At 42.2% G+C, this 22,059-nt stretch overlaps 4 protein-coding genes across 5 annotated transcripts; 1 reads left to right on the top strand and 3 right to left on the bottom strand.

Moving 5' to 3' along the window:
* Nucleotides 1–4,571: 4,571 nt before the first annotated feature.
* On the bottom strand, nt 4,572–11,847 carry sdha (succinate dehydrogenase complex, subunit A, flavoprotein (Fp)). The gene is made up of 15 exons (XM_055042208.1): nt 11,773–11,847; nt 9,910–9,993; nt 9,635–9,796; nt 9,360–9,503; nt 8,993–9,157; nt 8,758–8,906; nt 8,551–8,675; nt 6,613–6,781; nt 6,333–6,528; nt 6,074–6,245; nt 5,847–5,965; nt 5,641–5,752; nt 5,382–5,512; nt 4,876–4,989; nt 4,572–4,798 (listed from the first exon to the last, which is right to left on the bottom strand). The coding sequence occupies exons 1-15, from the start codon at nt 11,833–11,835 to the stop codon at nt 4,712–4,714; spliced, it is 1,992 nt and encodes a 663-aa protein (XP_054898183.1). The 5' UTR covers nt 11,836–11,847; the 3' UTR covers nt 4,572–4,711.
* Nucleotides 11,848–12,102: 255 nt separating this feature from the next.
* On the top strand, nt 12,103–14,836 carry ccdc127a (coiled-coil domain containing 127a). Of its 2 annotated transcripts, none has more exons than XM_055042322.1 (4): nt 12,103–12,178; nt 12,683–12,820; nt 13,225–13,469; nt 13,566–14,836. In XM_055042322.1, the coding sequence occupies exons 2-4, from the start codon at nt 12,691–12,693 to the stop codon at nt 14,010–14,012; spliced, it is 822 nt and encodes a 273-aa protein (XP_054898297.1). In that variant the 5' UTR covers nt 12,103–12,178; nt 12,683–12,690; the 3' UTR covers nt 14,013–14,836. The 2 variants fall into 2 exon arrangements, with proteins under 2 accessions (XP_054898297.1, XP_054898298.1); XM_055042323.1 differs by having other exon boundaries at nt 12,117–12,178; nt 12,686–12,820.
* Nucleotides 14,837–15,529: 693 nt separating this feature from the next.
* On the bottom strand, nt 15,530–17,306 carry zmp:0000000930 (uncharacterized). Its single transcript, XM_055042325.1, has 2 exons — nt 17,076–17,306; nt 15,530–16,040 (listed from the first exon to the last, which is right to left on the bottom strand). Exons 1-2 carry the CDS (start codon nt 17,207–17,209, stop codon nt 15,707–15,709), a joined length of 468 nt encoding a protein of 155 aa, XP_054898300.1. The 5' UTR covers nt 17,210–17,306; the 3' UTR covers nt 15,530–15,706.
* A 2,063-nt stretch (nt 17,307–19,369) lies between these two features.
* mrpl32 (mitochondrial ribosomal protein L32) lies at nt 19,370–21,530 on the bottom strand. The gene is made up of 3 exons (XM_055042064.1): nt 21,351–21,530; nt 20,994–21,190; nt 19,370–20,215 (listed from the first exon to the last, which is right to left on the bottom strand). Exons 1-3 carry the CDS (start codon nt 21,445–21,447, stop codon nt 19,964–19,966), a joined length of 546 nt encoding a protein of 181 aa, XP_054898039.1. The 5' UTR covers nt 21,448–21,530; the 3' UTR covers nt 19,370–19,963.
* Between the last annotated feature and the right edge of the window lie 529 nt (nt 21,531–22,059).

Here is a 22,059-nt window from a genome sequence, read left to right as displayed (position 1 = left end):
TTCTGAGTCCTTTTCTTTCTGTTTTGCTTATCCAAATGCAATAAACAAAAATGAAAAATTGTTTGATGTGAATTTAAAATTGCAGCATTTCTGATCTTGTCCTCTGATGTTCTTGCTTTAAAAGGAAGATTAATGCTTTTCTTTTCTCTCTTTTTTTTAACCCCTAACATTGCAACAAAAGACGCCCATTGATTTTATTTTCCCTCAAGCAACATCAGCAGCAACAGGATATGACTCAAGTCTTCAAGAGGCCTGAGAACGTCCATGGATCCCTTTCAACACGTCGAGTCTGTTCCAGTAAACGTCTTGACTGCACCTCCCCGTCCCTGCCCCCGCTTTCTCCATTCCTTCACCACACGAGTTTGTGTCCAAACTGATATTTTAATAAACTTCTGTATTTTTTTGGTAGGGGTTTTTTTGGGGAGGGTTCTCGCCTTCTTCAATTTGATTGTGCAATACAGTGAACCGGTTTCTCCACCATTGACTTTACTTGGTTCCATTTTCTCAAATCCTTTCGTTTTTGAGACCATGGGAATCTGCATCATTGCCTCGGATTTTTCTCAACGATCCCTCAAGAATGACAATGCAAAACTTAAGTGTGCATTCAGCCGTAGAAGCTTTTTATATATATATATATTCCATCTTCAATGGCTTTTCTTTTATTTTTATGTGTTGCACCTCCCTGCCCCCACCTCCTCTCGATAACTTTGCAGATCCACACCTAGAGACTGACATTATTGCACGTCAATTTTTTACTTTATTTCGTTTGTAAAACTGTCAAAAACCGTCTTGGTATTGTAGAGATCAGCGACCCCTGATCTAAACGACCCCACTGTATGTTTAAAGTCCTGCTGGAAGGAAATCTACGCCTCGGTGTGTCTCAAAAATGTTTGCATGTTGACTTCCGTATTTAACTCCAGTTAAACTCTGACCGACAGATCGTCCACCTGCGGGCTGAGTTTAACGTGGACATGCTTAGAGCGGTCAAAGCCGACGGTGCAACTTCACTAAATATCCAGGGGAAGTCTTTATAAATCAGGGAACTCATCCATTGGAAACCACCAGTGTTCATATGTGCTTTGGCACAGACGTCCGACTTCATCAGCACAGAATCTCAGAGAAAAGAAACACAGAGAAGAAATAGAAATCGGTTCGTGACTCCCTATCCCAACTCCAAAATGTTTAGCTCTGAAGAAGAGATGGAGAGATTAAAATAAGGCCATAAAATTGACACTCTTAAGGGGCAAACTGAAGATTTTGATTCTGCCTCTTGTCTGTGGCAGTCAGACTTTCCCGTCTTGACCTGTGAGAAACGCTATGTATTTTTTAGCAGCTTTATTTGCGACGTCCCTTCTCTCGTAACGCTGCCACCGTGTCTCACTGTGGTGAGTGGTGAATTCTGGGTGGTTTCCAATGCAGGGTAAAGGGGCCAAATGCAAGCGTGAAGTGCACAGTTCAGAGGCTGAGATCCAGACAAAAGTCAGGGGGCAAATTAATCTTTAATGCATGTGCAGCCGGAGAACAGAAAATACAGGAACTGAGAAAAAAAATCTGTCCTCTCGAACTCAGAGTTACATAGTTGCTTTATTCACCTCTCTCTCAGCTAACAGAGGCGGAGATTTAACCTTCAAGGGCCAAACAAAGGAAAAAGAAAAAAAAAACAGATGGAACAGTTCAACATCTTACGCTCATTCACTGTCATGTCTACACTGTCTAAACCTAAACACCATGTCCGTGCAGGGAAGGCCACAGGAAAAATAGCAAGTTCCCAGACGATCGGCCTGGGAAAGGTCAGGAGGCCCGTCTTGTTCAATTAGTTTGCACACCCTCTGCAGCCGCACAGAAAAACATCTTGACTGTGATACAGCAACATTACATTCATGTGATACACAAATAAAACATTTTCTCCTTCACACAAGCCACACTGTGTCAAATTGTACTAGTGAAACACTTCCCTTCCGCACCGCTTTGTACTAACCTTACAGCATCGCGTCACGGAGGTTCATGACATTAATGATATCAAAAAAAAAAAAGAGCTGTGGTTGTGCATGTCTGACACCTCTACAGCTCTACAGGAGTCAAGTTTCTGCAAACATCCTCCAAATTACGAGATCACTGTCAGTGTACAGCTTCACTCAGCTTTTTTTTCCGGGACGCATGTGGTGGGCCCCTCAGACACCCCCCCCCACACACACACACACACACACACGCACACACACATTCTGTGAAAGTGGGACACTATCGCAATAAACATGGTCTCAGTACTTCTCACTGAAATGTTTTTGACATGGTATTCAAGCAGGTATTTTTCTGAAAGTAAACAACTATATGTGTTAAGGCGTAAACAGGTTGTGACTTAAAGAAATCTCCTCAGTGTAATAATATTATTCAGACATTTACTTCCACTTTTGAAATTCCAGAAACCAGAACAAGTCTAAATGGGTTTAAGAAGAGTGTGTGTGTGTGTGTGTGTGTGTGTGTGTGTGTGTGTGTGTGTGTGTGTGTGTGTGTGTGTGTGTGTGTGTGTGTGTGTGTGTGTGTGTGTGTGTGTGTGTGTTTTGGCGGGGTTGTTGGTGGTTTTGTGACTGCAGTCACAGCAGACGCTGTGGGTGCAGAAGTGATACTGCGCCGCAGGAACTTGCTGATGTCTTTCCCCTCGTGAGAGACTGGGCTGAAGAGACTAAAGCTGAACTCTTTGCGAGGTGTGTGTCCCATTAGATCTGACATAGAGGCAACGCAGCGCTTCAGAAAAAGAGCATCATACCAACCACCGTGTGATGCTGGCATGACGCCAGTGTGATGTTCTGGTTCTGTTCTGCTGCTTCGAGACCTGGAAGACTCGCTGAGATAAATGGAGCTATGGATCCTGCTGTCGACCAAAACATCTTGGAGAACGACCTTCATGATCCAAACACGCCAGCAACTCCGCTGCTGAATGGCTGCACTAAAAGAAAACAATAGATAAAGTGAAAAGTTTGGCCTAGTGAAAATCCTGACTTGAATTCTATTCAGATGTTGCTGGTAAAAGTGGCTCAAGCAGTGAATTTAGTGACAGTTTGGTCTTTCTGCTGACAGGGTGACCCAAACTAATCCACCCATATCTCTGGCTGTGTAGGGCCCCCTGCTGGGTAATCTGAGAAACATAAACCTGCCGCACCTGTAAACAATGACAAAAAAAAATAAAAAAAATAAATAAAACGAATTGGTGGTACGTTTCATCATTACACACTTTTTAATGCAACTAAAGAATAATAAATAAAAAAAAAACACAAACCCTGCAACGCCTGATAGATTGTTTTCCGAATGCATTGACGTATTGCGTCGTCTTTGGTCGAGAAAAAATAAATGTTAAAAAGTAACTACAAAGAACTTCATGTGAGCTGTTACTCTGGTATTTTCTCATTTTTATAATCGTCATTTGAAGACGTGACAAAGTAGCCATTTCCCCTCTCAGTCCACCAAAATAAAACTTGCACATAGCCGCAATTTTTAGTTGACCTCTTGGGAAAAAAACGCAACATAATTTCGGAGATATTTAACAGTAGAAAGCAAAAACGTTTGACTTCAAAATGAGTTTAAAAAAATGAAGTACCCATTGCTGTTTTTCGTTGTCGCTTTTAATTCCACAAGGTAAAACAAAGAGCTTTTGATTCTATGCATGGCATAAACTTTATTGAATATATGAAGACAAATACAAATGGGGGGGAAAAAAGAGAAAATAAAGTCACTTTTCCACCCCTCAAACAAGAAAATAACTTAAGTCACCCTTTAATCAATTCAAAACATAAAGATCAATGCGTTTCATTTTTTTCTGAACCGAGCTTTTCTTCCACCTTCAGATCCATGCAGACTTCCTGGGTTTGGATTATGTCTGTTCAGGTGTAATTCAACCCCAGACATACGCAGCTTCGTTCTGTCTGTTGAATGGAAGGAGCGTTTCCCCTTTCGTCACTCTGACAAAGGCACTCGCTGACCTCTTGTGCAAAAAGTCCTCGGAGGAGGACAGCAGAACATGCAAAGTTGTCCTTGTTCCATCAGCTGACATGTAAATGTGGTTAAAGATCTTCAAACTGCTACTTTTGGTTAACATTTTTACTGACACAGATACAGAAAGCTGAAGCTCACTCAGGACTTTTAGCCGATTTGTTGCTGAACAGAAGCCGTGTGCCGATCACACACCAGTGACCTGCAGATGATGGATGATGACGGGTGCGTACGGCTAAGCACATCGATTGTAGATTTGTGAAATATTTACACTTAAAACCTTCCCTCTCGTTCAGCGGCGTGCGCGCGCCGACTTACATTCATCCCCACTGTCTTAAATCGCAGAGCTACTTAGAACGACACAAGCGAGAGAAGATGGCGTCATCACAGAAAGCAGAGCTTGGCTACTGAAATTTGTTCGCTGTTCATTTTTTTCTGTTATTTAACATTAGTCAGATTTAGCTCGAATTTCTGATATGGACCAGAACCGAGAGCTCCGGCGGTGTGTGAGAATCCACCAGACCTTTGCTGAGATAAGTCGAGGCTAAACAGGCAAGAAGGACAGAGGCAGGAATGTGACGCCAACGTCTGAAAATGGCAGTTTTTATGATCAGCATCGCTAAATGGTTACAGATATGCAACATGAACCATCTTCTCTGTTGAAATATATTGTGTTTTTAAATAGCAGTTTATGATCCTTCTGTGTGGGGGTGGGGGGGAGATCTTCTTAGTACGAGCGGATGGCAGGAGGAACGTGGGCGCAGTCCTGTTCGTTCAGAGAGCTGTCGATGACACGGCGGTACCTCAGCGTCACCTGGGATTGGTCGGAATGAGAGGCGCGTTAGACATCGCTAATGACGGTGAGATGACGACAAACCAGAGCTGTGATACCTTTCCGGTCTTGGGGTCCACGTATGACATGGTGTGCTTCCTCCAGTGCTGCTCGAAGGGCTTCTTCTGCTGACCCTCCAGGGGCTTGGAGTAGTCGTACTCGTCAATACGATCCTGAAACACAAAACGAGCTGATCAAGTCGCCATGTTGACAGACTGGGGTGAGAACGGAACCACAGGTGCAACAAATGAATGAAATTTTCACAGTTTTGTCGTCCAACAGTGTGTGTTTGTGTATCTGGAAATGCTACATTCCTGGCTTTAAATATCATATTGAACATTTTCTGAAACAAACTCAAATATCCAGAACGTGTGTATCGCCCCCAAGTGGTCAGAAAATGAAACTACATTTTTCTAACAAATCAGCCTGCTTTGCATTTGACCATGCTCAACTGATCATAGTAAGATGAAAGTATGCAGTCACAATTACTTTAAATGAGCGAAGAAACGGAAATACAAAGATCAGTAACGTAAAAATATATATATATATAAATCTAAGGACTAACTTTGAAGTCCTCTCTGGCGTGGGCGCCCCTGCTCTCCTTTCTTTGCTCAGCAGCGTTGATGGTTTGGACGGCGTTCAGCATCAGGTTTTGCAGCTCGAGTGACTCCACCAAATCTGTGTTCCACACGATGCCTAACACACACACACACACATACACACACACACACACACACAAAAAAAAAATAAATAAATCCACCTCAGTCCATTCCCCACACAGCCACAGATGGACCCAGAGTGCAAAGACGACGGCAGACGCCTACCTCTGTCAAACGTTTTGATCTTCTCCATGCTCTGGTAGACGTCGGCCATCTTATCGCATCCCTCCTTCAGAACAGAGCCGGTACGGAAGACGGCGGCGTGGTTCTGCATGGTCTGGGCGCGGGGAAATAAAACAATTTTAGCTTTTGGAAGAACACGTTCTATCAAATCCACGGTGGACTGCTGAGTTTGTGTTCAAAGTGTTCACCTTCTGCATGTTCAGCCTGATCTCTGATGTTCTCAGACTTCCATTAGCAAATCTCAGCTTGTCCAGGTTGGCCACAGACTCCTCTCCCGCGCTGGGCTTCAGCGGGGATAGCTTCTCTCCTACAGCGACGTAAACAAGCGTTAGCAGTGATTTCGCATGGAACACTGCTAGTTTAACACATTGACCCATCAGTCACGTTGTCTGCCGCAGAAGCAGAGAAGTCTTACCCGGTTTATGCTCCTCTGCGATCGTTAGCGCGCAGGCTCTCCCGAACACCACCAGGTCCAGCAGGGAGTTAGCGCCCAGCCTGTTAGCGCCGTGCACGCTGGCACAAGCCGCCTCACCGCAGGCGTACAGCCCAGGAACCACCTTGTCCTCGCCGTTGGTGTGATCGATCACCTGAAGGTGGGGAAAAAAAGAAATAAATTCACCGTTAACGGTCTGAGGAGACCATTTGAGAGCGGCGAACGGGATCAGGGGGCGTACCTGTCCCTTGTAGTTGGTGGGAATTCCTCCCATGTTGTAGTGAACCGTAGGCAGGACGGGGATGGGCTCTTTAGTCACGTCGACTCCAGCGAAGATCATAGCCGTCTCGGAGATCCCGGGCAGCCTGGTGGCCAGCTGCTGCGGAGGCAGGTGGTGGAGCTGCAGGTACACGTGGTCCTTGTCCGGACCCACACCTCTGCAGAGAGTGGGGCGGCCATTTCATCGACCGCTTCATGCTTGCAGCCACGAAGCAGAAAAAACTGTGTGCGTCCCTCCCTACCTGCCCTCTCTGATCTCTATGGTCATGGAGCGCGACACCACATCTCTGGAAGCCAGGTCTTTGGCGTTGGGGGCGTAACGCTCCATGAAGCGCTCGCCCTCGCTGTTGATCAGGATCCCTCCCTCGCCACGGCAACCTTCTGTGATCAGGCAGCCAGCCCCGTAGATCCCTGCACACATTCACGTGTTAAGCTGCTGAGAAGGCATCGTTCGTACAACAACTCCAGTAGGGTTGAAATGAGTTAATAGTGATTAATCAATTATTGACCAATTTAGTAATCGGTTAATTGGAGTATGCAAACTCTAAAGTTGCCCATTTGCTGAAAGAATAAGAGTCAGAGCACTAATTGAGCAACAACTGTATAAAGAATATATGTTTTCCATTTATGATTAAACAAAAAAAAGTCTATAAATGTATTCTACCCAGAATTTCTCAGGTATCATTTTAGCTTCACCTGGTTCAAATTCTGCTACATCAGTCTTCTGTTAGGCACATTTTGCTGTCAATTTATCAATTCAAAAATAATCAACACAGTAGACAGTAAGTTATTGTTGAAGATGCAGCTTTTACTACAAATAATCAAGCTTTCATTAAAGGAATACTATGTTTGTTATTGCACTGTAAAAAAAAAAAAGCCTAATTATTTGTGTCTTTTAAAATATGTTAAATATTGTGTAAAAAGTGGCTTATGTGATTAAATGAAGAATTGGAACAATGTGGCAATTTTTTAAAAATCCGATCAGTCATCAATGTAATCAATAGAATAATCGACAATGAACGTAATCATTAATTGCAGCCCTGAATTCCAGGACTTACTTCCAAGAACTAAATACCTTTTAGTGTCATTTTTAAAACGTGAGACACTAAAGGTTTGGCCTGGACGGGTTCTCTACCTGCAAGTCTTACAATACTATTTAGATTGCCCTGTTTTTGTAAAGTCTCTAAAAATGAACTCGTTTAGGTTCCATGTAAGAAAAACAATAAAATCAAACAATAAATTTGAATATTTATGTCATCCTTCGAGTCAAGTTGACGCATTCTGCTGCAACGTTCCTCCACGAAGGTTTTTATACCCTTCAGTTCTGAGCTCAAATCTAAAACGGCAGGTTGTAGTGGTGGCCTCAATTATCTACGCTCATCACTGTAAATCCAACCGTAACTATTTTTGACCCACACTATTTAAACTGTGCTTATTTAGCCAACAGGTGAAAGTAAGAAGATCAGACTATAAGAGAAAAGACAAACACGCAGCCTTCAATACGGTGGAGCACGATTGTGAAACGTCACCGTTGAGCCTGGTGTTAAATGTCTGGCTGAAACAAAAACAAGGATGGCCTTCAGTCACACACATCTGTCACATTTTACGTCTGAACACAGAAACGGTTCAGTCCATGTCCGAAAGCTGGACACCGATGATCAGAGGGTCAAAAATCGAGCAAAATGTAAAACTACAACACGCACGGTGAGAGTCGTTTGAGTGAAAACATGCAGAGTTAAGACTTGTTCTTTTCTGCAAAACCTGGACCAAGTCACAATTTATTTTCACAGTTTTTCTTAATCTTTTCCAAAATTTCAAGTTAAAGTAGTTGTGGCATTACGTCTGTCCGTCTGTGCGTCTCTAGCTTCACCTTCTGCTGCAGCCTTTGGGATGAAGGTCTACAACAATCAGCCAACAACAACATCCAGCATGAAACCAATGTTTCAGCATTAATGCAGTTCAATCTCAATAAAGCAATGCTGCTTTTCCTTTCAATTAATCAACAAGATTGTAACTCTTGAGTGCTTTGTTCTCAACTCTCTTTATGCCGCTCAGTGAGATAGGAGGTGCAAAGTTCCACACATGTAAACATTAACACTTTCTCACAATATTATGCCACATTTCTGTGGCACTTTAAAGCAGTTTGTCTCTCCTCTGACTCTGGTTGTGACTTTTCTCACCAGTGGGATGGAACTGCACAAACTCCAAATCCTGGCACGGCAGGCCGGCTCTGGTCACCATGGCGTTTCCGTCTCCTGTGCTCGTGTGGGCAGACGTGCAGCTGAAATACGTCCTTCCGTAACCACTGAGAGACACACACATTAAAATTGTATTACGACTGACTCCCGAGCCGACAACACTGAGCCGCGGCCGGGTTCCTGCCGTACCCGGTGGCGATGACGGTGTTCTGGGCTCTGAAGCGGTGGATGGAGCCGTCCTCCATGCAGAGAGCAATAACTCCTTTGCACTCTCCGTTTTCCATCAGCAGATCCAGGGCAAAGTACTCCACAAAGTAACTGGTGTCATAGCGGAGTGACTGAGGGAAAGGCAGGGAGAGTGAAATGCAGTTCGAGCAAAATGAGCTTCTCGGTCTGAGCTGGAGGGAGAAGCTGATGTCCTCACCCTTCCATAAAGCGTATGCAGCAAGGAGTGTCCCGTCCGGTCCGCCACACAGCAGCAGCGGTGGGCCTGGCCCCCCTTCCCGTACTTGAGACTCTGACCCCCGAAGGCTCTCTGGTAGATCTTCCCGTCTTCGGTGCGGCTGAACGGCATGCCAAAGTTTTCCAGCTGAGAAAGATGAGCAACACGAGACTCACATTGATCACTGTGACTCATGCCTCCTCGAAGGCTTTCTTATAGAGTTAAAGAAACTAACACTGTAGCACCACCTTGAATAATTATGGTTTCTTTGGGAGGAGTCAAATATATGCAAGATTTAAAAAAAAAAAAAGAAAGATCAAACAAAACCCCATCAAGAGACAGAGCTGACCTCCACTACGGCTGCAGGAGCCTGCTCTGTCATGTAATGGATGGCGTCCTGGTCTCCCAGCCAATCGGATCCCTTCACCGTGTCGTAGAAGTGCCAGCGCCAGTCATCCTCCTCCATGTTTCCAAGAGCCGCGTTGATCCCACCCTGGAAACAAGAGGAATACTTTACCAAACAGCGCCGCTCCAAAAGAACGAAAGACGCAAGCGGAGTCGAGGCAAAACTCCTCTCCAAAATGGCCGACGGTCCTGTTAACATGCGCCAGCGTGTGGGGGTACCTGTGCAGCGACGGTGTGAGACCTGGTGGGGAAGAGCTTGGTGACGCAGGCGGTGTTGAAGCCGGCCTCTGACAGGCCAAAAGCGGCCCGAAGGCCGGCTCCTCCGGCTCCCACCACCACGGCATCAAACTCGTGATCCACGACAGGATACTGAGTGGAGATCTGGAGACAGTCAGATAAAGAAGGTGTATGTTTAAAACTCCTGATAAAGAGGTGATCTGCAAATTGGTGAAGGAGGAAGTCCTGATTTTCAACACACAAAAAGAAGAGCTCACATCATCTGCTACTTTGACGCTTTTCTTCTTGCCGTAGATGGAGAAGTGAAAGTTCCTGGAACCCTGAACTGCAGCAGCAGGGACCTGAGAGAGAAGAAGAACAGCTAAAAACTCACATAGATTACATGAAATCCACTGAAGGCCGTGCTCCTATCAAAAAGACTCCAGAAGCAAATGAATTCGTGACCGTCTCGATGTTGACAACAGAGGAAGGAATCCAGTTTGTTAGTAAATTATGACACAAAGAAATGTTATGCACTGGTTGAACAAAGCAGAACTGCAGCTCAATTAAATATTTTCCTACAACTTCAGTTGAGGAAACAGACAGTAGATATTATTAGGAATCACTTAATATATAATAATCAAACTCTTACAGCTGCTAAAAATATGTTCGTTATCTCCCTGGTTACATCAGGAAAGCACTAGGATCAGAAAATTTTTCCAAACTGCCAGATATGTTTTGATCGGATCTGACCAGTGACTGGCAGACTAAACACTCTGACATCAGATATTTTATTTTCTGCTCCATGAAGGACTGGACACACCAAACTACCATGTTAGTAAACGACAACATGGAATTTAATGCACTGCTTTGAGTTTAGTTTAAAAAGATAGATGTTAAAAAAATACATTTTCAAAGGACAAACGGGGATGACCGCTTATTCCTACTTTTGTTTCAAAACTACCGTCTCTGCTACTGAGCCAGTAGCAGATATTTTCCTTCAAATCTCTATAAATACTCTTTTTTTAATTAAAAAAAAAAAAAGCTGACAGATATTGTTTCACACAAAGATGCTGCACTTAAATGTTTAGCAAGTCTGAGTGTGCTCCCCATCATCTCTGAAATTGGCATCATAATTTATCCCAAACAAACCGACATGGTCTTGTCAGGATCATAGCATTGTAAATAAGCAAACTGCATCAAACAGCATTTCCACTTCGAAAACAAACCAAACAAGCAAATTATGTTCCTATTAATATTTTCACTAAATACTAATTCAGTTTTCCCCTTTGAAATGCTTGCAATCAAAGGCACAACGTTGTATAGAGTGATGCATGTGCAAGTGTGGACCTCTTCATAGCCCATCATTGAGGATCTCATTTACTTCATCGGGGTTGGGTCCAGTAGTTTCTGGTAAAAAGTCAATAAATACCAACAACCATCATCTGAAACCAAAAGATGCCAGTTCTGAACACCATGTACAACAAAAATAAATCAGGAACAAGCAAAAATAAAGACAATATCTATAATGAAGCCTGACCCACGATAATGAAGCTTATTGAAAACAAGAGATGTGGTATAAGGGAATAGAAAACTGCATTTTAGTAGCTCTTCACAATGAGAGAGGAGCTAGCAAAAGAGAGGGCAAATATGGATCCATAATGCATAACACTGCAAGATAACATAGTAGAATTATTTAAAGATGCTTGAAAATGTGTGTTCTATGCCAACATTTGTTCTGCTTCTTGTCGTGCATGTATACATTCACTTGGAAAAAAAATAGCATGTCCACGAAAGGAGCTAATTACAAAGTTGTTAAATAAATAATAATAATAAAAACAATGGCCCATAAGGTTCACAAATATTGCTCTAAATTGATCATCTGCAAGACATAAACATGGAATAGTTCGATAATAACAATACTTTTCCCCGGGCTGGCGATAGTTGTATTCTTTGAGGTGTCACATTGAGACACCCTACGCTACATAATAGGTTACGCAAGCAACAACTCGGCGATTATGAAAGCAGTACTTATTTGCTGCCCATCTAAAAACGATGACTCAAATGTACACACATAGTCAAAGTATATCGAGATAGAACTGTGCCCAATCATTTTTGAATGTCCGGTTGTGGCTACTAACCGCTTTCGTGTTAGAGAGCACCCTCTTGGAGAGGAGACGGGACGCAGCGCGTACTGTCGCCATGTTGTCGGTTGAAAAACTGTTGCTCTGATGTCGGGGGAAGAAATATGCTGTTGGACTGGACGGAACCACTGTACGAAGAGGGGGGAGCTATCTAATTTATGCCTAACATATTTTACTTACAGAACAAATTTAGCTTTTTGTTTCGAGAGGACGATACATTCAGCAGTGTAAGAAAATTAAAAGACGAACAAAATTTGTTGTTTTGTGATATTTAAATAAAGTTTTATTCAAGTCGGTTTAACTCACCCACCCTCTCCAGCGGTGTGCGCGAGGAAATGGTTATTATTATATAAGCGGAGTATGCAGGAACAAATGCATAAGTGACCTAGGCATTTCATTCAAGGTGAGAGGCGGCTGCATGCACAATGCAGAAAATAAAATAATGGTTTGATTATAATTATGACGCAGCTACAGTTTCCGTTGTCAGCTTGGGGTTAAATACTGTGGCCGCAAAGGCAAACCTAAAGGTTAGCCAGCATGCTAGCTGATGCTAGCGGATGCTAGCTTTGTTTTTGGTCAGCTAAACTGCCAAACCTCCTCAGGTGTCGTCACCACAGTCTGTAAAAACACGTCTACAATATACGCAGACCTATTTTTTTGGTAGTCACGGGCATGTTGTTAATGCTAAAATAAATATTTACATCTAATGACGAATACTGAACTTAAGTTTAGGGTTTTAAAGGCAAACTAGCTGTCAATAATCTAAGCTACCAGTCCACACGTGTCTGAAATCTGCTGTGTTTATAACTGCAGGCGAATGTGCAAATCACATCGTTAGCTACATAAGGAATGAATATAAATAAAACATTTGTTTTCGTTGGATTATTTTATGCGCTTGTCCTTCCAGCAGCCTCCATGAACAACTTGAATGACCCCCCTAGATGGAACATCCAGCCAGACCAGGGAGGGGGGGATGCAGGGCCCGGTGGGGGCAACCAGTGGAACTACGCCCTGCTGGTCCCCATGCTGGGACTGGCTGCGTTTCGTAAGCTACACAATTATATCCATCTGGAAGTGTTGGGATTGGGCGTTTTAACTCTGGATTTAAAAGTGGGCAGAGTTATGCGGTTTCCTGACTTTAATGGCCATGGAGGCCTGAAGTTTGGAAACTGCTGCTTTTACACAGCTGTGTGGTTGTCCAGGGAGATTAAAGGATTTCTCAAACATGCATGAAGGATTAAAGGCAACACTTAATGTATGTTTTTGATGAGAAAATATCATAACATGACAAAAAGTTTTTTTAAAAAAAGCCAGTTTAACTTAAAACCACCTCTTTAAATAAGCAGTAACTGTTTTTATGAAGTTTTATAACAATACACTTAATTTCAATTTCAGTAGGACCAGAAAAAGCTCCTCTGGCCGTTTTACTAAAAACTGTTATCTTTAAAGGCTGGATATGGACCAGGGACTCTCAGAATGAGATCCAGAAGGTCAAAGTCCAGTACGACAAAGACGTTTCCGTGATAAAAAGCGAGATGGAGGCTCGCTACCGGGACACGCTGACAGAGAGCCGCAGGGCAGTGGCTACGCTGGAGCTGGAGCTGGAGAAGGAGCAACAGAGGGTGAAAGGATACCAGAAGGCTCTGGTCTCTCACAGCCAGCATCTAATCCAGGAACGGAAACAGCTGGAACAGGTATGCTGCCTTCAGCTCGCCCCGCTTTTACATCATTCTTGTCCATTTCTTGTTCCCACTAAAGAAAAACGTTTTTTTGTTTTTCTTTGACACAAGGAGCGACAGGCGCTAAACGACGAGAAACAAAAGCTCGTCAAATCAGGCGCCGCTGGTGCTGCGCTGCGTGACGCCTTGGAACGGGAGGCAGAGTGGCACCAGCGAGCCACAGCCACTCTGAGGGAGCTGGAGGGCCTGCTCATCGAGCGTCAGAACGCCTACTGCTCTCTCATCCTGCCCCGGGATCAGCGACTGGAGATGGAGAGGAACATGCTGCTGAAGATGGTCAAAAACCCCGTCGCCGCGGAGCTTGATCTGGAGTCTGACTTGAAGGATATCTTCAAGAGAGACAAGCACTGTGCGGATCTGATGAACATGGACAAGAGGAAGAACGGAAGCCTCATGTGGGTTTACTTGAAGTACTGGCAGCTGCAGATCACTCTGCAGAAACACAAAAGAGCAGAAGAAGCCATATTCGACGGGAGAATCCCAGGTCAAGGAAAGTGATCTCCATAAGCTGCTTTTGTTACTGTTTTTGGCTTTGAGTAATGTTAAGTTAATGTGGGACAGGGATCATCTGATGGGAATGTTATGCAAATACCTAAAAGGTAATCTTATGCGGATGTTTTTGTCCATGTCATTCATGATCTCTGAGTTATGGGAACATGATGAAAGTAGGTCTAATTTCTGAGGCCTCATTTAAGACTTGGCAGCTTTAATTTAACCACGGGGTAAGTTAAAATGCACTTAGATACATCAGGTGGAGTCCGACAGCACTTTAAATCGAAGACATTGAGATGTGAACTTAATTTTTATTTCCCTTTTATCTCATTTAGAAATTCGGATTAACACTCACATCTGATTTAATTTATAGGAATGAAGTAAAACACATAACGTTATGTTGATAGAACATAATTTTCTTCATATTTTAAGTTCTGGGTGGAGGCAACATTGGGACACAGTTTCAACGTATCACCGTTTCCTCAGTTTTTAATCATTTATAGTATTTTCCATTGGAATTGAAATACTTTTAGGTCTGACATGTTTGATTTGTGAGATATCTTGGTGACAGCACTTTATTGAAGCTGCATGTGTAAGTAAAATAAAACTTCAATAAAAACAAGAATGCTCAGATGGTTCTGCACTGTAATGCTCATGTAAAATGAATTCACATGTATAGCCTTTTTATTGGGAAACCAGGCTTTACGCTTTTCTTGTTTGTTTGTTTTTTTTTAAACTTTGTTCAAGTGATGGATTTTATTCCGTGAGCACACATATATTGATAACAACCACTATGTGCAATCTGAATATATTTTTTTTCAAGAACTGAACATGTTTGTGTTGTTTTCTTTTCCCCTCGAACTAAATACCGGTGTCCACAAGGGGGCGTTCTCAACTTAATTGTTTCCAGTGGTGTGCAAACTTTTTGCAACCTGGGCGAGAATCCCAAAGTAGAAAGTACAAAAAGCTTTTCCAACTTAAAGTCAATTCTGTTCTAATCTTCTCAACAATAAATTAAACAATTTCTTTAAGAAACAAAGAGCTGCATTTATTAGATGAAAGGCAGACAGTTTCTTTAGTTTTTGGGTAAATATTTTGAGTCCATTTCCTACAAATGAAAACTTTCTCCAACAAAAAACTCTCATGTGAACAAAGTTTAATAGAAGAATTCATCTTTTTTTTATTTTAAGTAATGCTTATAGCCCCACTTACTGTGAAATTATAAGAAAAAGAAAAAAATACTATGTGCTCAACAATTTCCACTAAAGAATAATGAGATATGTCATTAAAACTCTTATTCTAAAAAAAATGACAAAGGTGGCCATTGGAGGGTCACAATTGTACAATTCTTGAACTACAGTCATGGGCTGCAAAAAACATTCACTTTGGACAGGGCAACCCTGCTTTAATCCAAGACAGAATATGTTTGGAAGCTCATATTGCACAACTATAATGAACAATTCCAGTTACAATGAGTCCAGGTCTTCATGTGAGACACATTACACCGTTGCAACCAGCTTGCGTTCATATCTGGAGTTTTATTTCAACAGCATTAATCCATTATTGAATAGATCTAAATATGAACCCACAAGATGGGACCTACTGACATCTTTGCCATTACCGTCACAATTCCAGTTTTATATAAATAATAACAGCACGTGGCACTATTTAGACTCTTCAGCTGCAGTTATAATCTCATTTCACTCCCTCCTCTGCTCTCGATGAGACACTTCTCTCGGAGAGGACATCAGCCTGGAGGCTCTGAAGTTCTCTCTGGCCGGCTTGCAGGGGCCCCCAGTGATGGAGGGGGCTTCCTCCCTGTCTGCTGCGAGAGTCGCCTTTCCTTCAACGACGGGCTCTTCTGTGTCGGAGGCTTTGCTCCTGTTGGAGGACGGCAGCTGGTACTCTCTCATGACTCCCCCCTCGATGCCCAGCTTCAGGATCTGGCTGGGGCTCCTCTCAACCATTAGGTGGACCACCTGCTGCTGCTTGTAACTCTCTCTGCGAACGCTGTCGGTTTCTGACAACGTCAGCCTGGAACACAGCACAAACACACACACACAGTTAAACTTTATGCTATGCTTTAAGATGCAACAGACAATAAAAACAGGGAGATGTTAAGGCTAAAACCTATTTAGGATGATAAATTTCACATGACAAAAAAATGAGTCAGTTTCAGACAAATATAGGACCAACACTGTTGAAGGATGTTATTCTAGCTATCTTGTAAATATGTAATTTATTGAATTACATTTGGTTCATGATGAAAATATGGCTTCTTATTTCCAACACTCTGATATAACAAAACTCTGATCATTTTAGCTAGAAGAAGGCCTTTCGTTAAGTTTTTTTAATTCTTTTAATTTCTTACAAAAAAACAATGTATGAGATTGATGAGAGCAGATTTATGGTTCATCTTTAATTTACCTTCAGATGAAGAGCAAGTATTGTTCATGTTTATGCATTTGGCACATGACAAATGAGAATATAGTGATTCAGTCATTATCAAAACCAACGTTGAGCTACTTAGACCAATAATCCAATTCTGTCAGAGATGACAAAGGTGTCTGCACGGCATCCAATTTCAATTTCTATGATCTAACAACATTTTTTTTTCTTTCAATCTGTAAAAACAGTTAATATTTACAATTGAGCCCAAAATGATCCATACCCCTCTCTGTTTTAGTTTGAAAATTGTAAATCAAACCAAAAATTTGGATTGTCTAAAACATATAACAACATGAAGGTATTGTTTATCTTTTATTTGAATTAGGTTTTCTATAATTTTATTAAAAACAACACGTCAACAACTATTTGCATCCATATTCCAGTTCACATTGCTGGTGAAAAAATGTGTCATTGGTCGGATGTCTGAGCCGTTCTGAGCAGCTTTTAACATTCTCCCATTGGTATTTTAACCATTTCACTTTGTTAATATTAGTTCCAGTCAGAAGAAACCTGTTGCTATGAAAGATTGCTGTAAAACTCTTCTCTGTGTGGTGTGAATTGGACTACGAGGCCGTGTCTCTGCAGCTGATGGAGCCGTGCTCGGCACATCGAACCGCTCACCTGTACTGAGGTCTTGTCTCCAGCACCATGTTCAGCCAGCAGGCGCTGTAGCTCTCCTTCTTGCACAGGTCGTCCTCCTGAAGGTCCGAGTAGGACTTCACCAGGCAGACCCTTCCTCTGCTCACACAGTGCATAGTGGACGTATGTATGCAGACGTTTGTGGTTCTCGACGAGAACTTAAAGGAGATCGGACATTGAGTCGCCTGCGATGAGTTTCTCTGTGTTGCAATGTCTTAAATGTCCCGTCTTGTTGCTATATTTACTCCTCTGTGTCACATTGTTGTGTATTTGGTGAATGCCCCCCCTCAGGCTTTCTGCAGGTTGGTTTCCATCTGAAAAGGAGCTTTATGAAAGCCTCCATGATGTCAGCCAACTGGATTATCGGAGTGAATTTAAGCCTTGATATTTGTAGCTTTACAGACTTTGGAGCAATAAACAGGTTGAGCTAATGTGGTTTCAGATGTCAGCTTAGTGTCTTCGTGTAAACAGGTAGAATTGGTATTCTAATGGAGAGGATGTTCTTGGTTTACAAACCTATATATTTATGTGTGCAGACAGAAATATTAAATGGATTAGTGTGATCCCATTTGACCTGAGATCAAATGTCTGCTGGCATAGTTGAGGAGAGAAAGAAGCTCTGACTGGTTCTCTAATCGGGCTCATTAACTCAGAGCTGCTTTCCAAGCAGCGAGGCGGAGCAAAGGCGTTTTAAACATCGATGTTAAAACTTTTTTTCAACATTTTGTCTCATTGCAAGCAAGAAAAGTTCAACTCGTCTTATTGGATTTTTCTCCCCTTCGTATTGGAGTGTGATTATGAAGTGGAAAGAAAAGGACACATTTTCAAAGTGTTTTTACAAATGAAAAAACTTGAAACTCTTGTCCTGCGTTTGCATTCAACCCACTCCAGAGCTCGAGAAACACAGCAGAGATGTCAGGGATTGAGGTGTGAAGTTGAAAGTAGATTTAAAAAAAAAAACAACATGTACAGGTGGAAGGATATTCCGAAAGGCTCAAACACAAATCTGGTGTTTGTGGAATAATTTTGACGAAGAAACAATTGTTGAAGAACGTTAAAAGGAATCTCTACCACCAACAGCTGTGCAAGTTTGGTCAAATATGTCAGAATGACACAACTTTAATTTGTTCCGTCACTGCAATGGGGTGCCAAAAAAAAAAAAATAATAAAGAAACTGACAAACAAACCGCCTCTCAAATGGTTTGAACTATTAGGAATCGCAAATGTCATGTAAAATGAATAATAAAGTTTGCTCAGAACACAAAGTATAGAACTAGATGGGATAGATCTGCCCTTATGGATCAGACACATTGTCATCGATATCCAAGCTATAATTCCGATATCGGAACCGATGCAGATATTAATATCGGGTCGGTGGAGGAAAGCTATCTGGTCAGATGGGACCAAAATTCAACTTCTTGTCTTTAATGCAAAAGGCTACACCGCTTTTTACATCATCACCTCTGGGAAACATGGTGGTGGTAGAGTCATGCTGATGGGAGTCAAGTGAAGCTACAGAAGAGTTAGAGGATAATCCCGTAAAGCTGCCAGAGGCTATTGAAGACTTGAAGTCGATTTTTACCTCACCAGGTGTTTTAAAAGACATTCTTCCAGCAGGAGAACCCCCCAGCAACCTGAGTCTGATCAGAATGAAACTGAATCAGAAAGATCGTGACGCTGTGATGCGGCGGGGGGGGGAGCATGCTGGACTCCAACCAGCAACACCCGGCTCCGTGACACCAGAGTCAGCACCGCATGACTCCAGTTCAGGCACTGGTCCGAACACGTGTTGCTCTGGTGACAAGGACTCACATTCCCCCAAACAGATTAACCTTTGGTCACGTCAAAGTGGCATTAAAAGTCCCGAGAGGGGAGACGTATCACTTCATGCGGTTTCTATATCCGAGAAGAAAACATGCTTGTGTCTCTAACAATGTTGTTCTCTCACTGACCGCCCTGAACTCGCTCATTCATTTGGATGTTTGAAGTGGAAATAATTGGATGATTAACAAGAACAGCAATTATTTATTATTATGACGATGAATAGGATTACGATGATGGCACATTTTGCAGGTCTTCACTAAACCAGTTAAGATTTTTTTTGTTACTCAACACTTGAATTCTGTGATAAAAATGCAAATCACAGAATTGCTGTTTTGAATAAGAAAACAAAGGTGATTTTGCCAAACATCCAATAGCACATTATTATTCCTCTAACGAAATACCGATCGTTTGTAGTGAAGGCTGCATCTGCAGTTAAAAAGTACTGACTACTAGACTGTTTATTTTTTTATTGATAAATGGACAGCAAAATGTGGTTAAGAAGATTTTTTTTTTTAACAAACTTTTAACAAGAGTAAGCTAAAAATGCCACTTGAGGAGTTCTGGTTAGAACATATTTACAAAGAAGCTTTTTCATCTTAAATGCAGTAAACATATTTTTGTACAGTTTTGGCTTAATTACTGCTCTGATTATGTTAATTACTGCTCTGATTGGCATCCTTAAGAGTCTGTGTAGTCCAGTTAACAATTAACTGATTACAATTATGTCAATGATTTATCAATTACATTAACTGCTTCAGTCCTATTGTGAAATAAGAGACAGTTTATCACTTTTAATCAAAGGCTATAAAGAACAGATCCAAAACAATGATTTTTTTTTTCTGACTGAATGACTTTACTTTGTTCATTCACACATCATGTTCCTCCGACACTTTCATCTGAAAGAACTTTTTAAATCAGGGAAAAGCAGAAACACATGAGAAATGTCTGCATTTCTTTAAAAAAATGTACTCATGAAAAACAAAAACAACATACACACGAACACATGTCGTTTGTCTCCGTAAAGCTCATATCACCGAGCCTGAGCATCAGTTTCTGAACCAGGCGGGCCGTTTCCTGGACCGCTCCACTATCCTCTTCCCTCCGTCCTGCTCGCTCGGCGTCTCCCCCTCGTACAGGATGACCGTCTCCGCGGTCGGGGCCCTCAGGGGGCCGCCTTCCATTTCCTGGATCTGCTGACGTATCAGGGAGGTCTCCCTGCAAATCTTGGCGTAGCAGAAGCCGCAGAGGATGTGGCTCTGCTTCAAATGACCGCACTCTGGACACGGCTCGATGTTTCTCTGGTTGAGCAGACAGAAAGAGCAGAGGGAGTTAAAAAGTGATGAACCGCATAGAACACAACTTTTTTCTTACACCTCTTTAAAAGTAGCATTAACTGAAAATGAATAGGTTCATATTTAAATATTTTATGCTTTGGAAAAAAATACTATAAAACCATATCATTACTTTACCATAAATACTGAATTCAATGATCTTTTCAAAGCAATAGTGGGAAATTTGATAGGTGTTGTTGTTTTCATATAGGCATGACAAAAGCGAGCTACACAATTTTTAACGTTGAAAACAAAGCAAACACGCTCAAGATTTTTTTTCCTTTTTCATAAGGTAAAATATTGCTGAAATATGTACAGTTTTACTTTATGTATCATATTGAAGCAGTTCAAGCTGCGTCTTGTCTCAGGCTGTGGAGTCACTAACAATTGTATCTAAATAATCAATAATGAGGGGAGCAAAGGACAACTTTGCTCAACAAGCCAAGAGAAATTGGGTGCTGAACAGTCTGGTGGAGGACAATGGCACAAGGCAGAAGTGATGACTATAGATCCTGACATATCAGAACCTTGAGATGGTGGGTCCAGAGCCAGGAAACAAAGATCGTATCTCCAGTATGAACATATTAACGGTTTAATTTATTAAATTTGTTGTGTTTCTTCAAATGGTTTAACACAGAAACACTGTACAGCTAAAACGTTACACACCACAAACCTTAAGCTTACAGGGTGTGTGATGCAATAGGAGCTCTACTAATAATAAGAAACTGTGGCAGCGAAGATGCACCTTAACTTGGATCAGCTTTCTCTCATTTCTCCTTCTGGTTCTGTTGACCTCTATGGTGCGTCTCTTCTTGGGGGCCGCCATCCACAGGATGCTGTCCAGGAGGCCAGGTGTCTGCTCCGGGCTCTGCTCCTCGTCCTGCGGAGGGTCCTGCTGGATCTGGGGCAGAAGGCTGGGGCCATTCACTGCCAGAGCTGGGGCTGGGCACGGACAGAGAAACGGACACGCGTTTACCGACAGCTTACGACGTGGACGAGCGCCAGCACGGCGACAAAACCTCACATTTGTTGTTACAAAAGGAAGTGGAGCGACAACAACTGAATTGGGTTTAAGCAGCGGCCTTAATTTTTCTAATCTCACCCAGCTGCGTGTCCAGTCCGGATATTTGGAGGAGTCTGCTTTCAATGCGCAGCAGAGAACATCTGAGGCTGTGCACCAAGGCAGATAAGTTCATCATTTTGTGTCAGCACGTTTCTTCTCCTTCAGACATTACAAACGCCTCACGGTCACCGGGGTTTCTTCTTCTTCTTCGCTGATTTCATGTGCGACTGCCATCTAGTGGCAGTCGCACACACACACACACACACACACACACACACACACACCACACACACCACCACACACACACACACACACACACACACACACACACACACACACACACATATATATATATTTTTCATCAAAACGGCTCCTCTTTCATCAATTCAGTATCCAAATGTTTTCAAAAGGTCTTGCTCGGTTAGAAGAAACTGATATCGTTCATTCTCTGCTCGGCGGACCGTCACAGAAAGAATGACAGAACACCATTTAAATTAAAGTTGTATGAGTTACATTATTATGAAGCATATCCCATTTTACTAAACTAAACTAAACTAAACTAAACTAAACTAAACTAAACTAAACTAAACTAAACTAAACTAAACTAAACATTCTTCTGCCATTTAAACGTTAAGTTGTAATATTCGTATAATGATATAACACAGGCGTAAAGAAGGGAAGACTTTCACATTTATTTTATGACGCTTCTCCCAGAGGGCGCTGTGCAACTCTAAGTGTATTTGGAGTT

Source organism: Poeciliopsis prolifica, unplaced genomic scaffold (genome assembly GCF_027474105.1).
Source record: "Poeciliopsis prolifica strain line A6 unplaced genomic scaffold, Auburn_PproV2 SCAFFOLD017, whole genome shotgun sequence".
NCBI lineage: Eukaryota > Metazoa > Chordata > Actinopteri > Cyprinodontiformes > Poeciliidae > Poeciliopsis > Poeciliopsis prolifica.
The sequence above is the reverse complement of the archived record's forward strand: the minus strand, read 5'-3'. Positions and strand labels throughout refer to the sequence as shown.